Source organism: Rhinatrema bivittatum, chromosome 2, assembly GCF_901001135.1.
Source record: "Rhinatrema bivittatum chromosome 2, aRhiBiv1.1, whole genome shotgun sequence".
Taxonomy (NCBI): domain Eukaryota; kingdom Metazoa; phylum Chordata; class Amphibia; order Gymnophiona; family Rhinatrematidae; genus Rhinatrema; species Rhinatrema bivittatum.
The window spans coordinates 736,220,136-736,239,285 of record NC_042616.1 but is presented as its reverse complement, the minus strand read 5'-3'; the positions used below and the strand labels follow the sequence as shown (position 1 = coordinate 736,239,285).

General features: G+C 41.6%; 1 protein-coding gene across 1 annotated transcript in view; it reads right to left on the bottom strand.

The window, feature by feature from the left end:
* Positions 1 to 19,150, bottom strand: part of EMC2 (ER membrane protein complex subunit 2) — a 235,768-nt gene that overhangs the window by 128,580 nt on the left and 88,038 nt on the right. Inside the window, exons 4-5 of the mRNA XM_029591902.1 lie at positions 18,940 to 19,025; positions 17,707 to 17,764 (exon numbers count right to left, since the gene is read on the bottom strand). Coding sequence (XP_029447762.1) covers positions 17,707 to 17,764; positions 18,940 to 19,025 — 144 coding nt within the window. The remainder of the gene's footprint in view (positions 1 to 17,706; positions 17,765 to 18,939; positions 19,026 to 19,150) is intronic.

Below are 19,150 nucleotides of genomic sequence, written 5' to 3'. Positions count from 1 at the left end.
GGTTCCAGTGCCTACGTCTCAAGAAAGTATGTGGCAATATTCCATTTATTTTGGATGCCTAAAAAGGAGGGCTCCTTTCGTCCCATTCTGGATCTCAAAAATGTCAACCATCATTTGAGGGTGACTCATTTTCACATGGAACCCTTACGCTTAGTGATAACGGTGTACCGAGCATGAAGACCGAAGGAAGTCCTTCAAACCTCTCTACACTGTCTCTGCCTTTACATTATTTTTTTTAAACATACCCGAGCTCAGCCTTACCGGCTGAGTACAGAGATGGCCTCCATCTGTTGGGGGGGGGGGGGGGGGGGGGGGGGAGAGAGGCCATGTGCCGTCACTACCGCGCTGGCTTCCTGCACCCACCTCTTTTAAGCTGTATAATCAGGTAAGTCCCCGCTGGGAAACCCAGCTACCGGACCAAGGCACACATCTGAGGGACCACGGATATCACCTCAAGAATTCTCAACTGGGGGAGGAACCATCTGAGATCACCACAGGAGAGGGGGGCTTTCCTTATTCTATTTTAAATTCTCCTTCTACAATCTGAAGCAATCCCCATAGGAAGATGCACATCCACCATCTGCTGGAGACAGGAGAATACTGGCAGGCTAGTGTCACTGCAGGAGTATATATATACTGTGATGTCAGCTTGCTCCATCTCCATCTACTGGCAGGGGAACATAACCCACTGGTCCTGAGTCCATCTGTCCACACACTAGGAAACTCTACTTTCACAGATTAAAAAAAAAAGCCAAACACATAGGAATTTCTAATAAAGACAGGACATGTATAGCCATGATAATAGGAAGGGCAATTGTAAAAGCCATTTCAGTGAGAAAAACAATGCTTTACCTGCAAAAATGGGCTTTTTGATTATTGCCCACCCTATATGTGGGTATAAGTATACAAGTAGAGACTCACCCACAATGACAAGAGGTGTTCTGAGGGCAGGGTTGGGAAGGAGTCTGCACCTCCATGCACACTTTTAAATTTTCCAAATTATGCACATAATTTTAATTGTAGCAGGTGAGACACCCGGCTCAGCCATCCTCCATTCACATGCACATAATATACAAACAAGTCGTAGACCATGCCATTTGGTATTAATGGCCACAGCTGTTTGTTAGATACCAAGATAAAGAAATCTAATTTGGGTGTTTGAGCCTGACTATACTAATACTTTGGGAGGAACCATTGGATCTCTCTTCTACAGTTTCCACCTGTTGGCCCAAGGCTCCACTGCTGGTCCTCAGTGCTTGAGCAACAATGTTACAGAAGGGGACCTAAGTGAGCAGGCTTCCACCCAAGAAACCTGCCAGTCTCCCCTTCTGTTGCATGTTAGCAGACCTGCTGAGTATCCTCCTGGCCCAACACCTGAGCCCGTTATCTGTTATACATCCTGGGTCATTGTTCTTAGTAAGGAGCAGCCTAGAGGTTAGAGCAGCAGGCTGTTAACTAAGTAAGCCAGGGTTCAAATCCCACAGCGGGACTGGGTATGTCACTTCAGCCTCCATGGCCTCTGGTTCAAACTTACCACTGGATTCATCATTTTGCTAGAAATTTCACAGGTCTAACACCCACGATAAGAAAAAGGCTTGTGGTTAGATGAATTTTCTGGTTACTGAATCGCACAGCTATTTTATTACAATAAATTTCATATCAAGCCCTGCATTACTGCCTGGATAGGGAGAAAGAGAGAGAGAGAGATACAAATCTACTTTTCTTTCAACTCTCAGCACTTCGAATGAAACCCAATTTTCACAGGTGTCTACTGTGCTGTTCGGACACGTGATAGTGTATCTCAAGCTGCCCCTCAAGCCTTCCCCACCCCTGACACCTCACCCTAATTTAAAGGACCCACCGTAACAGTGATATAAATAGTAAACTGACCCATTTGCCTAATTCTGAGTCCGTCTCTCTCTCTCCCTCAAAAGCATTTTGGTCCTATCACGGGGAAAACACAGTCAAAAAAGGTGTAGTTATTTCCAGCAATAAATTGTTATTGCATGCGTTAACTGCCGAACATTACATTAAACTGCACCCTAACTCCTCCCACATGGTTAATTAATGCATGATTTGCATATTGACGCACATTGCAGTAATTAACACATACAGTAGGGTCCTAATGATGTCATTTCTATTATCAAGGGTATAAAAATATACAGTAATTACATTTGTTCATATTTATGGCTATTATTAGAGGTATATAGGGAAAATTCTTTATAAATTCAGGTTTCAGTTGCTTAATATTCATTGTGGTTCATTTACTGAAGCAAAAATGAACATTTAATTTAAAAAAAAAATTAAGCAAAAAACAACTGCCCACCACCCTGCCAAAAAATTGTAATTATCCCTCTCTCAAATCTTCCCTCCTCCTAAAGTAACTTTACCCCTTGCTGAGGTCTTCCAGCTTACTAAGTAGAAGGGGGCAGGAACAATCCTTAGTCGTTCCTGCCCACCAGTCCAAGATGGAAAATGACTTAGTGCAGATGTTTACTGCTCTGTAACACCATTAACAGCTACCGTAATTTATGCTTTTATAAACTAGATTCAATTATAAAAATAAAAAAGAGTCCATACATTTTACAAGTCCACACTACAACAGGTATTATGCAGTTGGAGGAACCTAATTGATGCATTGCAGTCTCATTTTGACAGCACCTAACAATAGAATTTGATATCCCAATGATGCAGCATTCTATCTCACCTATTATAGACATTTTATAGACAAAAAAAAAATCAGAGATAATAAAAATATGTGGTCAACAATCAATACAACAGAGAATCCACAACTTCCTGCAATTGTTCATCTTCTTCGCCTAGTAAGCCAAAGACACTTTGAATGAGAACTGGCCTTCCTGTTCTTACATCTAAATCATTCTTTCTGCTATCTGCATCACAGATAAATCATGCCACAATTTTGCGTCATTCAAAGTTTGTTACCACAGAACATGTTACAAAGTCAACAGATACAGATAAGCATTCTTTGACTGAGAAGTACCACAGAGTCTACACTTTCTCTGTCACTATAATCAATAAGTGGATCATTATGAACCAGGAGATTCTATGTTTGAAAAGACATACCCAGACTTTTGCTAACCTTGTACAACAGTGTGAAGGTTTGAATGCATCACATTATAGGTGAGAATTTCAAAATTTAAGATTTAATTTCCCTCCCATTTTATTCCATTCCTTAACAGACAATGAAATTATAATTCAAGGATTCTGCCTTAACTCGTACACCATAGATGGTGCAAAGATGTTGGGCACTTGCACATACTGTGGTCACTTACAACTTAGAATGACACCATACACCCACACTTTCCCTTTCAGCACCACTCTTCTTCCTCTGCCAGCTGGGGGAGACACTAAGTCTTGGGTCAGTGCTACATTAATGTCATACAGTAAGAAGATATTTGCTTGTAATTTCTAAGCTTCTATTTCTGACAACCATGCTCCAGGGAAGAAATAAGCTGCGGTGTCCAATACTCTAAGGCACCTTTATTTCCCTTTTTCAGAAATCTTATTTATTCTTGTGCTTCATAACCTTCCAACTGAAACATCACCTAAAATGGGACTTTTCTCAGCTCTTATTTCATTCTCTAGGCAAAAGGAATGCAAGCAAAATAGTGTTTGCTGAAACAATAATCAGATGTAAACTCCTTAAATGTCCTTCAGTCAGATGCAGAATTATAGCATATAGATTAAACTGCATAATGAAAACCTAAAAACTTTTCAATATCAACATAACCTCTCTTTCTACAGAGCAACAACAAGTTTACTAAGCCTTGTGGCCCCACCTCAGATGATGTCATCCCAGGTTAACCTAAAGCGAGGCCCATCATCAGGTTGCCATCGAAGGGGTAAACCAAAGATGGTGTCCCTTTTGAGAGTGATGGAGAAAGGTAGGAGTATATAATATCAGGCTGCAGCATTCAGGTTTTGAGGGGGCAGATACTTTTAAATTTTTTTTAGTATTTTATATGTTGATGCTTTTTGATGTGTTTAATGATGTAATATGTTGTATTTTAATTTATATTTAGTTTTGTGACATGTTTTGAGTATTTGGTGTAGAAAGACATGTAATAAACTCTGATGAGCAATGTTGTGCTGATTATCAAAAACACACTAAATAACAAGCTTGAAATGTCTACCAACATCAACTGATTTGACTGTTGATACCTCAAAGTCAGGAACCAGGAATCACTAAGATGAGACAGGAACCAGGAAGCAAGGATCCAAAGCACAAGAAGACTCACCGAAACAAGCAGACTCAAACAACGCTACCAGGAGACGTTGCCAAGTCAAGGAATGAGCAGAGGAAGTCTCCTTATATACTTCCTCTGCTTTGGCTCATTTAACACAGGTGCAGGCACTCAAAGGGACGAGGTCCCTTTAAATCCAGTGAGGAGGCATGGCCTTGTGCCTAAGATGATGGCGGCCATCTTGGATTCCCGACCACGGAGGAAGGCTACCCGACGCTGCCAGGGAGGAGCAGGGACGGCTCCTAATTCGACGGTGACCCCGGGGACCCGTGCCGATGCGCGGGAACGAAGGGCACCTGATTCAGCCGCCTCCCCCGTCGCTGCCACGGCGGCCCACCATCAGATTCGAGTAGGGGGCCGTGGCCGCGGGTGTCCGCGGCACACAACAGTACCCCCCTCTTTAGGGCGCCTCCCCGGAGGCCTGGGCTTAGACGGATGGTCTTTATGAAACTGCTCGAGCAAGCCCCGGTCTAGTATGTTAGCCAATGGCTCCCAGGTGTTTTCTTCAGGGCCGAACCCCTCCCAGGCTAGCAGATACTCCCATTTCTTTCGATGCTTTCGCACGTCCAACACTTCTTGGACCTGATAGGTGAGGTTGTCTTCAGAGGCGATAGGTTGGGGAGTCGGAGGCGTACTGGAAGGCCAAGATACTACCAGAAGCTTCAAGAGGGAGACATGGAACGTGTTGTGTATCTTGAGTGAAGGCGGTAGCCGAAGCTGATACGATACTGCACCAATCCGTCGAAGGATGGGAAATGGCCCAATAAATCGAGGAGCCAGTCGCGTTGATGGCAGCTTCAGGCGAATAAATTGGGTGCTCAGCTAGACCTTTTGACCAGGTCTCAGAGGCGGGTACGGCCTCCGTCGCTGATCGGCATACCTTTTTGCCACCTGACTGGCTTTAATCAATGCGCGCCGTGTGGAAACCCACAGGCGGTGCAAAATATGAAAAATTAGATTTTTTCCCATACATCATAACATATTTTGCATGAAAAATGCACATTAAACTGTCCAATTTAGATTCTATAGTTAGCAATTTAATAAGAGCAGAATAAGCTTCAAAGTAGTATAAACAAAGTGCTGTGAGTCACTTAACATGGACCGTGTTTTGCACACGATGCATTGAGAGGGACAAATATCTGCAAACACAAACAGAAAATTTCAGAAATAAGGGCAGTCAATCCAAGCATTCAGCAAACAAAAGAACATTTCAAAAGGTAAATAAATATAGGATGAGGCTTATCAGTACATCAGCAAAAAATTAGTCTAGGGAACATTTCATAGCTGAATCAGCATCTAGCACATAAAAAGACTAACAATACATGAGTAAGATTTTAAAACAATGATACCAAACGGCATATGATGTAAGCCAACTAATAATAAAGAAAGTTGCATTGTAGGAATCCCCAGTGGCAAAATAACCAATCAGAAGGAACCTGCAATCACGGAATCCATTTAGAGGCAAACTTAGTGGTGCACCAGATTTCTCATTCTGATTTCAGATGTTTGTTTTGTGATTGAATTGTGTAGACCGTCTATAAGGGGCGGTCATTTTTTTTTGTTATCTTCTTAAACAGAACAAATCTGTATCTATTTTTTGCAAACCTTACATCCTTCCAGCCTCAGTCACAAGACTGAATGGTCTACTTTCTTCTAGCTGTCTAAAGGAAATAATGGGACTCCTTCTCGAGGTAGCAAAACTGATATTCTGGAGAGTTTGAAAGGTACCTTCCTTATCTTTAGCTGCCAGGAGGGTAAGTAAACCCTTTATCAACTCTGCCACTTGGTTGAAGAACTGATGTGCCCTCTGTCCTGGCGTGGTTAGAGGAACATCCTTGTCTGATACTAGAATGGAATCTTGCACATCTTCTTGTCTCTGCAGAATCTGTACTGAAGCTGATTAGATAGGAGAGGTACCAGAGAACAAATGGGGTATGGCATCTTCAGACATAGCTCTTATTTTATTAACTTTGTTGATATAAATGCTCTGATAATTGATGGGGTAGGTGAAGTATGTGAATCATATGCCTCCATCTGCCCCTGACAACACTCTCATCAGGTCACCATACAGCTGCATCAGAAGTACTGAAGCAGCCTGTTCAGATGGTCTAATCACCAAATGTTTGAGGCTTGATGCATTTCATGTTCTGGGGCTCAATATGTCAACAGCTCAATGCACCAGAGAATCGTGTGCCGGGTGCACCAACAGTTCTGAGCCTTGATGTTTTTTGGTGATGGCTGCATCAATGGCTTCTTTGAGTGGCGCTTCTTTTTCTTCAATGCATTCCACAACATTCTATGCTTGCTCGACTCCAATGATTCGCCTTGCTCTGCCAAAGGGGTAGGTATTTTTGAGGCAGACGAGGTTGAACTCCAGAAGAAGACTGACTTCGGCTTCTGAGTGTCTTACACAGTTCCTCCATTTTCCAGGCTTTCGACTTTTGAATGTCGGGACATCCAGCCACATGGTAACAGTCTGGTTGTGATCAGTCCAAGGCAGTGGTAACAAATGTCATGTCCATCTGTAATGGACACATGCCCGATCCATAAAGATATTCACAGCGGGCTTTTTCTTACCAGACATCTTGAAGAATATTCTTTTTTTTTTTTTTTTTTAAATAGCACTGAAAATTTCTGTTTGCGTGCTGCTGAGACAGTAAGGCAACTTTGAAGAAAAGAGATATTAAGAATTTTGCAGAAAACTGAAGAAAAAATTTCAGAGAGAGAGATAGGGTACATGTCCATGCTGGTGCTCAGATAAAGACTGAAGGGGCTCATAAGGCAACACTTGCATGGGAATAACTACACATGCTCAATTATATGCCCTTATATAGAAAGGTCTGTTTAATAACATCATACATGTCATGGCTAATTCAGCTCTGCTTATTCACAGAGAAAAGATGTTGTACACAAGCTATTAAAACCTTCAGATCTGAAGAAGATGACTGTGAGGTTTAGAAAGCTCAGGTACATCATCAATTTTATTGGTCCTTTCAAAGGTTATATCCCAATCTACAAAGACTCTGGTTTTCTCCAGAACTATCTCCAGCTATTTGCAAGATAAGGGCCATTTAAACACAACACCGGTCTCTGTCATACTTGAAAGCAAGAGAGTTTTTATTCACGAGACACGGGTTTATTTATACTGAACTTGGTCTAAAATAGTCCATTGCCCTGGGAATGTTTTGTCCAGGTCTACTCATGATAGGTTACTTCACGAGCATTCCAATACGAGTTCAGCTCCATCCTGCAGCCCACCATCTACTGAGTTGCCTGAACACTGGGATTTCCCCAGTAATCTCTTTTTGAACCACCTAATTACCAATCCAGATCCTCAAGGTATGGCTGTGTTTCAGGCTAACACTGGTCTGTGGTTGCCTGAACTTAAACCATCCTGTTGCCTCACCAGTAGAACACAAGCCTCTGACCAGGTAGGTCCAGGTTCAAACCCTTACAAAGCAAATTTTTGCCCTGACATCCTCCCCCCCCCCCCGCCCATTCTCCAGAGGTATCCTTTAGCACCCTCTATAGGCTCTCATTTTAACTAGAGCCAGGGTTTTTCTGTTTTTAAAAAAAAAAAAAAAGCCATGAAAAGACTAAGTTTGGGTCCATTGAGTCTGATCTTGGAGATAATGGTCTGGCTGACCTGGATATACACCCCAAAGTTGGTCTCACAGAAGAGGCATTTTGCTCTAAGAGACTCAAATCTGGCTCCTCTGAGTCCACAAAATCCAAGTCTCCTCCACCGGATTCTGTGAGATCCTCATCTATGAAATCCCTAAGGATGTTATACCTGGGTCTTTTTTTCCCAGCTTCATATGGTCCAAACTCCCTAGCAGAGACCCCTGAACAGAAGCCACTTGCTGTTCCTGGTTCTCTTTTTCCAGAAGCTGGTTTCTCTTTGGTGAAGATGCAGCTGCTATTATTTCTTTGCACATATTAACCTGTGTGTGTTGTCGTAGGCCTGATAAAAGGCAGCCCGCTGCTGGAGACTTTTTCTCTTTTTCTGCTGAGGAGGATTACCCTGGCACAAACAGTTCTGTGAGGAAACCTTCTCAAACAAACTATACTCCTTTGAGCTATCTTCAAGGTCCGTAATTAATTCTTCATTTAATTCCTGAGTCACCTCCCAAACGTTTTGCTCACTTTCCTTCTGGTGCTCTAGGTCTCTTTTGAGTTGCACAACTGACTCACTCAGCTAGGATAGTACAGGCATTATAGGACTCATAATCTCACCCATTTGGGAGGTAATGGTTTAATGGAGTTTTTCCATAAACTCCTCTCCCTGGAAGTGATCCTGTGCTTGAGTTCGGGCCACCTTGGTCTGTACTAGAGCAGCAATCCTACTCCAACTCCTTTGTCCACATTTCTTTGGTATGATCCAGTTCTTTTATTGCCTGAAGTCCAGGATTTTCCTATCCCAGGTGACCTGGCAATCTGAGTCTTCATTCCTATTGTGAAACATCCATCCAAGAAATGATCAAGATCACATAACACAGTAACATAGTAATGACGGCAGAAGAAGACCATCTGGTCCATCCAGTCTGCCCAGTGTTTCCTATAGTTGTAACTGCTACTCTATGCAGGTTTCTCCATTTCTGTTAAGGGTAGTAATATTAACAATCAAAACCAAACAACTGTCAAACTCATAACAAAATTACTATTAGCAACATTTTTACAGAGTGAGCAGGCTTCTTGATAATTCAGACAATTATGCTTTGCTTTTAGATTTGGCCATAGAAGCAGTCCTATATTCCATAAACACCAAGGTCATGGCTGTTCTATTCCGGTTTCTGAGGGCAAGTCACATCTACCTGTTTTGGCTCAGGGGAATTCTCCTCAAAATATTCAGATGAGAACTTGACACAAAAGGATATGGCCATTCCAAAACACTTCCATGCTCTTCCCTGTCGCTATCCCATTCTCAAGTCTATAAAAATACTGGTATTCACCGGCTCTTCCAGGGATGCGGGCATCTCTATCCAATCTAACTTGTCTTTTATTTCTTTGTGTAGTCATAAGCAAAACTGATGCCACAGAACTCGCTCATTCCCCTGTAGCTGTTGAAACATAGTTACATAAGAGAGAACTGAATCTCTGCCTTGTTTTAGATGTAAGAGGCCTCGTTTTGTAGAACATATCCATGGAAACTCTTCCTGAAATCTCTCCCAGATCAAATTCTTGTTTCATTTCATTAAAACAATAGCCCACTTCAGGAAATCTCCTGAAACAAAGATTACTACCCAATAAATCTTTGTAATTTCTTCATGAAAGTATTCTAGATATAACTGGAAGAGTAGGTCACATTGGTATAGGATCCCTCAGTACAATCCTCTACTTCTATTGAAGTGTTTTGGTGATAGTGAGCTAGGGGCTGGGTAGTTCCTCTGAACCATGCCCTCAAGCTGCAGACACCTCTGGGTCAGGTTTTCAATTGTCAGTCCCTGAGTTTGGTATTTCTCCTGCTGTTGTTTCTGCAGGAGATGATTCTGTTGCAGTAGCTCTTGAATTTGCTCCCGTGCAATCATTGTATAAGGTTAATCATAGATACACAGTCCCTGAGAATAGTCTTAACTGTATACTCTTACAGGCATTACGACATGCACAAAAAACGGATTCATATTGAGCATCCATTTTTCTAAAGCGTGCACATGCACACTCGCTGTTTACCCGATGCAGTATTCTAATGAGAAAGAAATTGAAGCAGCATCCATTACCTGCTATTAATCAAGTTGACTTAGAAAATAGCCACTGCTATTACTAGCATCAGTAGCATGGGATAGACTTAGTTTTTGGGTACTTGCCAAATACCTATAGCATAGATTGGCCACTGTTGGAAACAGGATGCTGGGCTTGATGAACCCTTGGTATGGCATGTTCTTATGTTCTTAGCGTATAAAAAGGGCATGCTATGGAGAAATGTGCATTTATGGCACTCAAACGTATATTGAATCAGGCGCATAGATGTCTAAATTGTGCATTCCTAACAAAAGTGCATCACTTTCATGAAGTTACAGAAATCTGTATTGCCTGTTTACCAAAAGGAAAGGAATCACCCACTGTTTTTTAAGATGCCCTTTAGCTAATCATCATGCACCGCAAAACTAGTTCCTATATACTTTTTAAAATTTTTTGTTCTAACTCAAAATAACTACATTTTACATTATTCTCTCTAAACAATCCTACCCTACAAGGGGCACATTTATTGCAATACCAAGGACCACATTTTTATGTTTCTCATGAGCCCTTGACTGCAAGTAAATTTTCCTCCACCTCCAGAGCTGGAATTAATTTTCTGGTGTAAAAAAACATGTGTTGGGCGGACTTTCCTTCATTGGGTGGCAATAGCTAATGTCATTGTTTACATTAAATTTAAATACAGTGGGCGCTATCTGATAAGCTTTGGTTACAGCGTGTGTTTTAGATGTGCTAATCTCCTTGCTGCATCGGATGCTATTTTAAAACATATGAAATGCGCACCCAGCCGCAAGTAAACACATGCGCTAGGCTGGGTGCAACTTATTCCATTAGCCTGTTAGTGCACTTTGATGTGGAGAAAGTAATATATACTTTTCTCTTCCCAATAAGATTCAAAATCAGAATTCAGGACTGAGTTGCAAACAGAGTTTATAACATGAGCGTGAAATGAACACAAATTTTAGGTCGTGGTCATATAGAGGGTTGTAGCCAAATTGCTGCTTGTTGCCAGCACCTAGTGAACTCTCTTCCTTTTCCCCAAAGAATCAATAAAAAAAAATTCTAACACTGGGGCCAATGCAATAAAATGCGCTGAGCCTAGTGCACAGGTTGACGTGTGGTCGGATGCACGTTTAGGATGCGCTAGATCAGTGGTTCTCAACCTTTTTTTGGCCGGGACACACCTGACAGGTGGTTCTCACATGTGTGACACACTGAACTTGTGACCATCATGGGGCTAAATGTAAACATGCACTCTGCATCCACAGGAATCCCCTCAACCCCCAGCAATGAGTGCAGAGCAGATCTAGGGCATTACCCTGTACAACTCGCCATACAAAAGAGATATTCTGGTTCTGATGACATCCCAGTAAAAGCAAAACAAACTCCTTTTACTACCAGGCAAAATAGCCTTCCTTATGAAAAGACAGTAATTTACCACTAATGCATATTCTATTGAGAAAACACAACAAATAAGATTGATACAAATTCCTACATGCTAGTTAAATACCTCACCTTGGTCACAAACCCTTCACCAAGTACAGAAAAACCACAAATTATAAATATGGAGACAGAAACTGGAATGGAAAACAAAAAAAGCCACTCTGCATGCAGTGCGAACCTGGAGAAATGGAAAGAGAAATATAGACCTAATAGACTTTCAGGATTTGCAATAATGCACACAAACTAACCCGCAGAAAGTTACACCTGTATTATGGAACACACTAAAACAGATGTACCTACAAATGTCGGTAAAAAAACCCCTTTAAGTAAATAAACAAATAAATAAATAAAGTAACAATCCTGTCTAAGAAATAAACTATTAAACCAGGCCCTAAACACTAATGCATTTCCTATTGGGAAAACAGAATAAGCCAAGCTGCTACAGAGCCCCACACAGAAATAATTGTAAATCTATACTAAAAATGTTACAAAACAGCTGCTGAACAGAATAATATCCAACAATTAAAAACTCATAAAAATTATTAAAACATGTCCAAATATCAAAAAATATTTCAAAACAGCAGACATCACATTATACCCAATAATTAAAATGGCAGTCAATCAAGAAAAATAAATTTAAAAAGCCACTTTTACTTACCCTCTCCAGCAACTCTCCTACTCCTTTCCCTTTCATGCCAATAGCACTCACCAGAAGCAGCAAGGGCTGCTGAAGCTCTGTCCTCACAGTCCTCTTCCTTAGCGCCCACATCAGTCACACACACACACACACCTCCAATTAGACCCCACAACCAGTCTCGGTCTCTCTCACAACAGTCATCCTCCTGACCAGTCTCTCTCTCAATCACACACATGGTCTCTTATATACAAGCTCTCGATCACACACAAATGCTCTCGCACCCATCCACACCAGCTCTCACCTAGGCTTCCATTCACACCCACACACATAAGCTCTCACCCATGCATTCATTCTCACCCAGGCACTCATTCACACAGACACCCTCGCTCTTACCAAAAAAAAATTCTTTCTTCACTGCAGGGATGGGCTCCAGTTCCGCCGCGGCTTTACTCCAGCGGTCCTTCTTTTTGCGCCACAATGGGAATGGGCTCCCGTGGTGGCCTTGGTCGGGTTTCCTCTTCGCCACCATGGGGATGGGCTCCTGTGGTAGTCTCGGTCGGGTTTCTTCTTCGCCGCCACAGGCTGTGGCGGCCTTGCTTCGTCGGAGTTCAAAACTGCTATTTCTCCCATCCCACCTCTGGGCTAGGTGATGCCTGCCTCACCGGCCAATCAAAGGCCTCCTCCCTTCTTCCTACTCCCACGGGTAGGTAGAAGGGAGGAGATTTCCGATTGGCCTATATGGGGGCAGGCAGAATGAAGGAGGCTTCCCATTGGTCAATGGGAGTAGGAAGAAAGGAGGCTTCCAATTGGCCCACGGGGGCTGTAAAAAGGGAAAAGGGAAGTGCAACAGGCAGTGGGACACCGGGAAACGCGACACACCTGCCGGTGTTTGGCGACACACTAGTGTGTCGCAACACACCGGTTGAGAAGCGCTGCGCTAGACTAACATCCGATGCAAAAAGGAGATTAGTGCGTCCAAAACGCACATTTAAAACAAACATGTAGCTAATAGAGCTCATCACATGTAAATGTCATGTCGATAAGGCTATTAACTATTATCCCCCGATGCAGAAAAACGCCAGTCGCTCAATGCATCCTTTTTAATATAGCAAATTTAACATCAGCCCTGGCGTGTTAAGTCATACTGCGAACCAAGGGCGCATGAAAAAAAACAAACAATAATATTGCTCTCTTTGGTTCCTCCTACTGCTTGCGGTGATGAAAACTAAAGGGAAATCTAATAGGCTATATCCACAGGCTGGGCGCACAATGTACACATAATATACATGCTCAAAAGCGATGCTACTGTGCATGTAAATCATCTGCGGGGCAGGAAAACGGATGGTCTTATTGAGCGCACAGCCACAGCTCCTGGGTGCCCTATGCTTTTGAGCGTTAGGGACATGCATTTTCTACTTAGCCCTTCCTTTTTAACGAAGCAGTTCATTTTAATATAGCATTGGGTGCCCAGGAGAGGAAGATGTGCACCTGTTTTAATGCATGTGATATTGCAATGGCCCCTCTGTTTTGGAGTGCTAACTTAAAACAAAAATGACAGCAGAAAAAGACCAGATGGTCCATCAATCTGCCCAGCAAGTTGCTTAGGGTAATAACTGCCGCTCTATGTAGGTTACCTCAAGCCTTCTGTTAAGGGTAGCAATATTTACAATCTAAACCAAGCAAAGCCATTACAGAATGAGCAGCCTTCATTATAGTTCAGACAATGCTACTTGAATGCTTTTTGCATTTGGCCATACAAACAGTCCTGAGCTTTATCCCTACTGTCTGCAAATCAGTATTCTGGACATAAAAGTCGGTGCCGAGTGTTGGCTGTTATCGTAAGATAATTCCCCTCCCCCCATCGAAGCAGAGAACAATGTTGCAGTTGTGTCACAAACATCAGGCTAATTGTTTAAGGATAGCAATCCCCATGCCCTCTGTGCAGATTGCCTCCATGCACTCTTTTCTTCATTTCCAACCTCTAGTCTTTAGGGATCCACAGTGTTTATCCCGCGCCCTTTGAATTTGTTTACTGTTTTTGTCTTCACCACCTCTTCTGGAAGGGCATTTCAAGCATCCACCAACCTCTCTGTGAAGAAATATTTCCTGATGTTGGTTTTGAGTTGTCCCCCTCCTGGATCATTTCTTGATCCTCTAGTTCTACAGTTTCCTTTCCAATGGAAAAGAGTTGAAGATCGTGCATCATTACAACCATTCAGATAATTGAAGGTCTGTATCATATCTCATCTGCACCTCCACTCTTTCAGAGAATATATATTTAGATATTTCAGTCACTCCTCATAAGTCTTCAGATACAGACCCCACTCCATTTTGGTCATCTGTCTCTGTTCTTACCTTATTCTTTTGAGATATGGGCTCCAGAACTAAACACAATACTCCAGGTTAGGCCTCAACAAGGATATGAACATGGGTATTATAAGAACATAAGAAATTGTCATACTGGATCAAACCAAGGGTCATCAAGCACAGCATCCTGCTTCCAAAAGTGGCCAATTCAGGCTACAAGTAGCTGGCAAGTACCCAAACTCTAAGTAGATCCCATGATACCACTGCCAGCAAAAGCAGTGGCTATTCCTCAAGCTAACCCAATCAATAGTAGTCAATGGACCTCTCCTCCAAGAACCTACCCCAACCTTTTTTAAACCCAGCTACATTAACTGCACTAACCACATCCTCTAGCAACAAATTCCAGAGCTTAATTGTGCATTGAGTAAAAAAGAATTTTCTCTAAATGTGCTACTTCATGGAGTGCCCCCTATGCAGCTTAGCATTCTTATGGCTTTAGCTATTGCCTTGTCGCATTGCTTTGCCGCCTTCATATAGCCAGAAACTTTTACACCAAGCACCCTCTTCCCACTCCGTACACATTAGCCATTCACCTCCCCCTATCACATACTGCTCTTTTGGATTACCATACCCCAGATGCATGACTGCACTTCTTTGCACTGAATCCCAGCTGCCAAGTCTTTAACCACTCTTCAAGCTTTCTTAAATCGTTTTTCATTCTCTCTATTACTTCAGGAGTGTCCACTATATTGCAGATCTTAGTATCATCTGCAAATAGACAAACTTTACCTTCCATCCCTTCTGCAATGTCTCTCACAAAAATATTGAACAGAACAGTTCCAAAACTGATCCCTGAGGTACTTCACTTTCAGTTTTTCTAGCTTTTCCCATATATTCTCTTCTAAAAAACGGCCATCCATGGTTTTGTCAACCACCAACAGTCCATCTCCAGGATCTTCTTTAGTGAATACTGAACTGAAGTATTTGTTTAATATTTCTGTTATTTCCTCATCTTTCTCCACACATTGCTCTCTCACCTTTCAGTTTCACTATACCACCTCAGGCCGTCCTCCTTTATTTGAAAAATGTTTTTTTCACCTTGCTTTATCTCTTTGGCAATCCTTTCTTCCACCTGACCTTTTGCTTTCCTGATTCCTTTGTCTCCTTCGCTTTCAGTACGTATTCTTCCCTGTTTTGCTCTTTCTGGATTCCTCTGTACTTCTTGAACACTTCTTTATGCCTTTATTTTTTTAGACACTCCTTTGAGAACCAGATTGGTTACTTTTTCCTCTTATTTTGTTAACTTTTCTAATAGAGATTTGTGGCCTTTGGCTCCTTTTAAATTTGGCCCACTGTTCCACCTCACTCATTATCTCTCAGTCTTCCAGTTCTTCCTCCAAGTGCATTCCCATTCTGAAAAAGTCTATAGTTTTGAAATTCAAAACCTGGATTTTCATGCGACTTCTCTGTATCTTATTTGCTCTATCAAACCATACCATCTAATGATCACTGGTGCTCAGGTGGGCACCTACATGGACATTAGAGACATTATTCCCATTGGTGAGCACCAGATCAAATATCACACCATCCCTCGTGGGATCCATTACCATGTGTTTGGGCAGAGCACCTTGAAGAGCATCCACTATCTCTCTACGTCTTGTAGATTCTGCAGAAGGGATGCTCCAATCCACATCCAGCAGATTAAAATCTCCAATGAGCAACTCGCCTTTCTTTCCCACCTTTTGGATGTCTTCAGTCAGATTACTGTCCAGTTCTTCTGTCTGAGTTGGAGGTCTGTAGACCACACCATTGTAATAGAGACAGAGCTAGGCCCTTTAGCCTAAGGATATAACCAAAGGAAAAGAAAAAGAAACCTCACACACACATCTTAAAATTAAGGTTTTCCATGCAGCAAATCCATCCTGTGTGAGTCTGGGAATAGAGCAAAGCGCTATAGGCACACTGTCATATTAGGGCCAGCTCCACTTTGCAGCCCTCATTTATTTAAAAGGGTTTATATACCGCTTTTACAATGAACACTGTCGAGTTGCCTGAGTTCTGGGCTTTTCCCAAAAATCTCTTTTTGAACCACCCAAGGACCAATTCAGATCCTCAAGGCATGGCTGTGTTTCAGCTAACACGAGCTTGGGGCTCTTCAATTTAAGCTATCCTATGGCCTCACCAGCAGAGCACAAGCCTCTCACCAAGAAGACTCAGATTCATATCCTGACATATCACCTCTTTACCCTGACATCATTAGAAATTTATGCTATGGTATTACGACAATAGGAGAAACTTATTTTATGAATAAAAATGTGATAATGTTAAAAATTAAAGTACCAATTCAAACAACTATTTGGCTGCGCATCTAGAGTTTAATTGACCAAAAAGGCTGAATTTGTCAATTAGCCACTTGCAGCAAATAAACTAACCAACAGGCCGATACAGTACAGTGCGCTCCGGTGGAGCGCACTGTTAGCCCAGGTTTGGACGTGCGTTTTCGACGCGCTAGCTTTACCCTTTATACAGTAAGGGGTAATAGCGCGTCAAAAACGCACGTCCAACCCCCCCCGAAACTAATAGCTCCCGCAACATGCAAATGCATGTTGATGGCCCTATTATTTCTGCGAGATACAGAAAGTAAAATGTGCAGCCAAACCGCTTTCAGAAGCCAGCACCAGGGAAGTGTACAGAAAAGCTGAAAAAAATGCTTTTCTGTACACCCTCCGACTTAATATCATAGCGATATTAAGTCGGAAGCCCCAAAAGTAAAAAAAAATTTAAATTTAAAAAAAAAATTTAAAAATCGGCCCGCGGCCCACGGGTCAGAAGACGGACGCTCAATTATGCCGGCGTCTGTTTTCCGAACCCGTGGCTGTCAGCGGGTTTGAGAACTGATGCCGGAAAAATTGAGCGTCGGCTGTCAAACCCGCTGACAGCCGCCGCTCCCGTCAAAAAGGAGGCGCTAGGGATGCGTTAGTGTCCCTAGCGCCTTTTACCGCGGCCCTAATTTGCATAGGCCACCCTCCTGAATCGCGCGCCCAGGAGAGTGGCCTGTGCACGCACTGGGAGAGCGGGCGCTCACCCGCTCTCCCGCGCGTTTTTCTGTATCGGCCTGCAAGAAAGCAGTTTGCATCAGCCCTTAAGTAAATACAATTTAAAACAAAAAAAAAGGAAAAACACAACGTAACTTAAAATGTAAATACCTGATGACCAAAAATGGCATTATGCAAATAAGCTATTTTTTAAAGCCAAATCATAATTGTGTGACTTTGGTACTGCTTTACAAATAGCCAAATCATTGCTCAAAAACTGTAAGATCTAGAATTACCTCTTATGGGCAAACATTTCACTTACTGTGTTTGTTGGATCTTCCTGTAATATTCTGTCATATAACTGGAGAGCATCATCATACCTATTCCAAAAATGAAAATTGAAACCATGTCTCAAACAACTTCCAAAGCATATACTCAGTCCCAAAAGATCATTCAGTGCTTCACAAAAAGAACAATATTTAGAGACTTAATCTTTACAATACTCCTATTGCTTAGTAGCAATGAACTTCTGATCTTCTAGCATACACAAAATAACACCACCAGATTTTCAAGAGATCATTAGCGTTAACATCTTAGACGAACAAAAAGTAATTCTGAACGTGAATATTTGACATGCTTTATTATAAAACAAAAACTAAGTCAGATTACAAGAACTCCAACCATCTGTATTAAAAGTATTCTAAACCTGAAACATAGATTCAGCATAATAATAGCAGCAAGAGAAATCATTTCAGGTTTAGAGATTTCTTTTGTGCAAATTTGATTTTCAACACATTTCCTATTACTGAAACAGAAGTGTGAAATCTATAGAAATATTTGCTTCAAAGCAGTGAAAGGGCTCAGGGCAAACAAACTATCCTGGAACAAAACAAATACAAATGTTCTAAGGCAGAGGTCACAGATGCTCTTATTTAAATGTTAAAATCAACTAAAAAAATATTTTTAATAAATAAAAACCTGTTGCTGTAAAGTAGAAGAACATGGAACTCCTATCAGTATTCTAAAGATATGCTCTTGGGCTCATTAATATTTGTGTTTATGTCTCAACAAAAGAAACATCATGAAAATGTATGCATGGCAGCTGTTATCTGAAATGCATGCATTTTCATGAAACAAATTAAATAATTATTTTCATGTATCCTAACATATAGTAGGAGGTTGACCATCATTCATAGGGCTGTCAAATTCTGCTGGCTATTTCACTTATCCATTGAGGACCTGATTTTGAACGAACCATGATAAATAATGGCAAAAGCTTCTTGGCTCAGCAGATTCAATTCCCACCACTACAGAAATATATTACTTTTGCAAAACATATGTCACACCAAAGGGTGCATCAAGGCAACATATAGAAAGTGTTTGCTACTTGCATTCTAAGCAGAATATTAGGAGATGAGCTGCAGTTTCTGCACAGACAACTGTTACCACATGCACATGATTTTAAATTTAATTGCACATTTTTCCTTATGGAATTAGAGTTAAACTTGACTATGTGCCTTCTACTCAGAATTCATTTTGAAAAGCTAAAATTTACCTTTCCATTGCTTCAAATCTCATGCCAGTTAATCGTTTCACTCTGTGACTCCCAGGGAATTGTCTTCTCAGCTCTTGTAGACAGGACTGGGAACAAAAGTATTACTTTTAGTCAGTTAATGGATTTTAAAAGTGTTCCAATTTTAGTTTAGTTATACTGTCTAGCTATTGTATAAAACAGGATGTAAAAATGTTCACAAAATGGTGTTCGT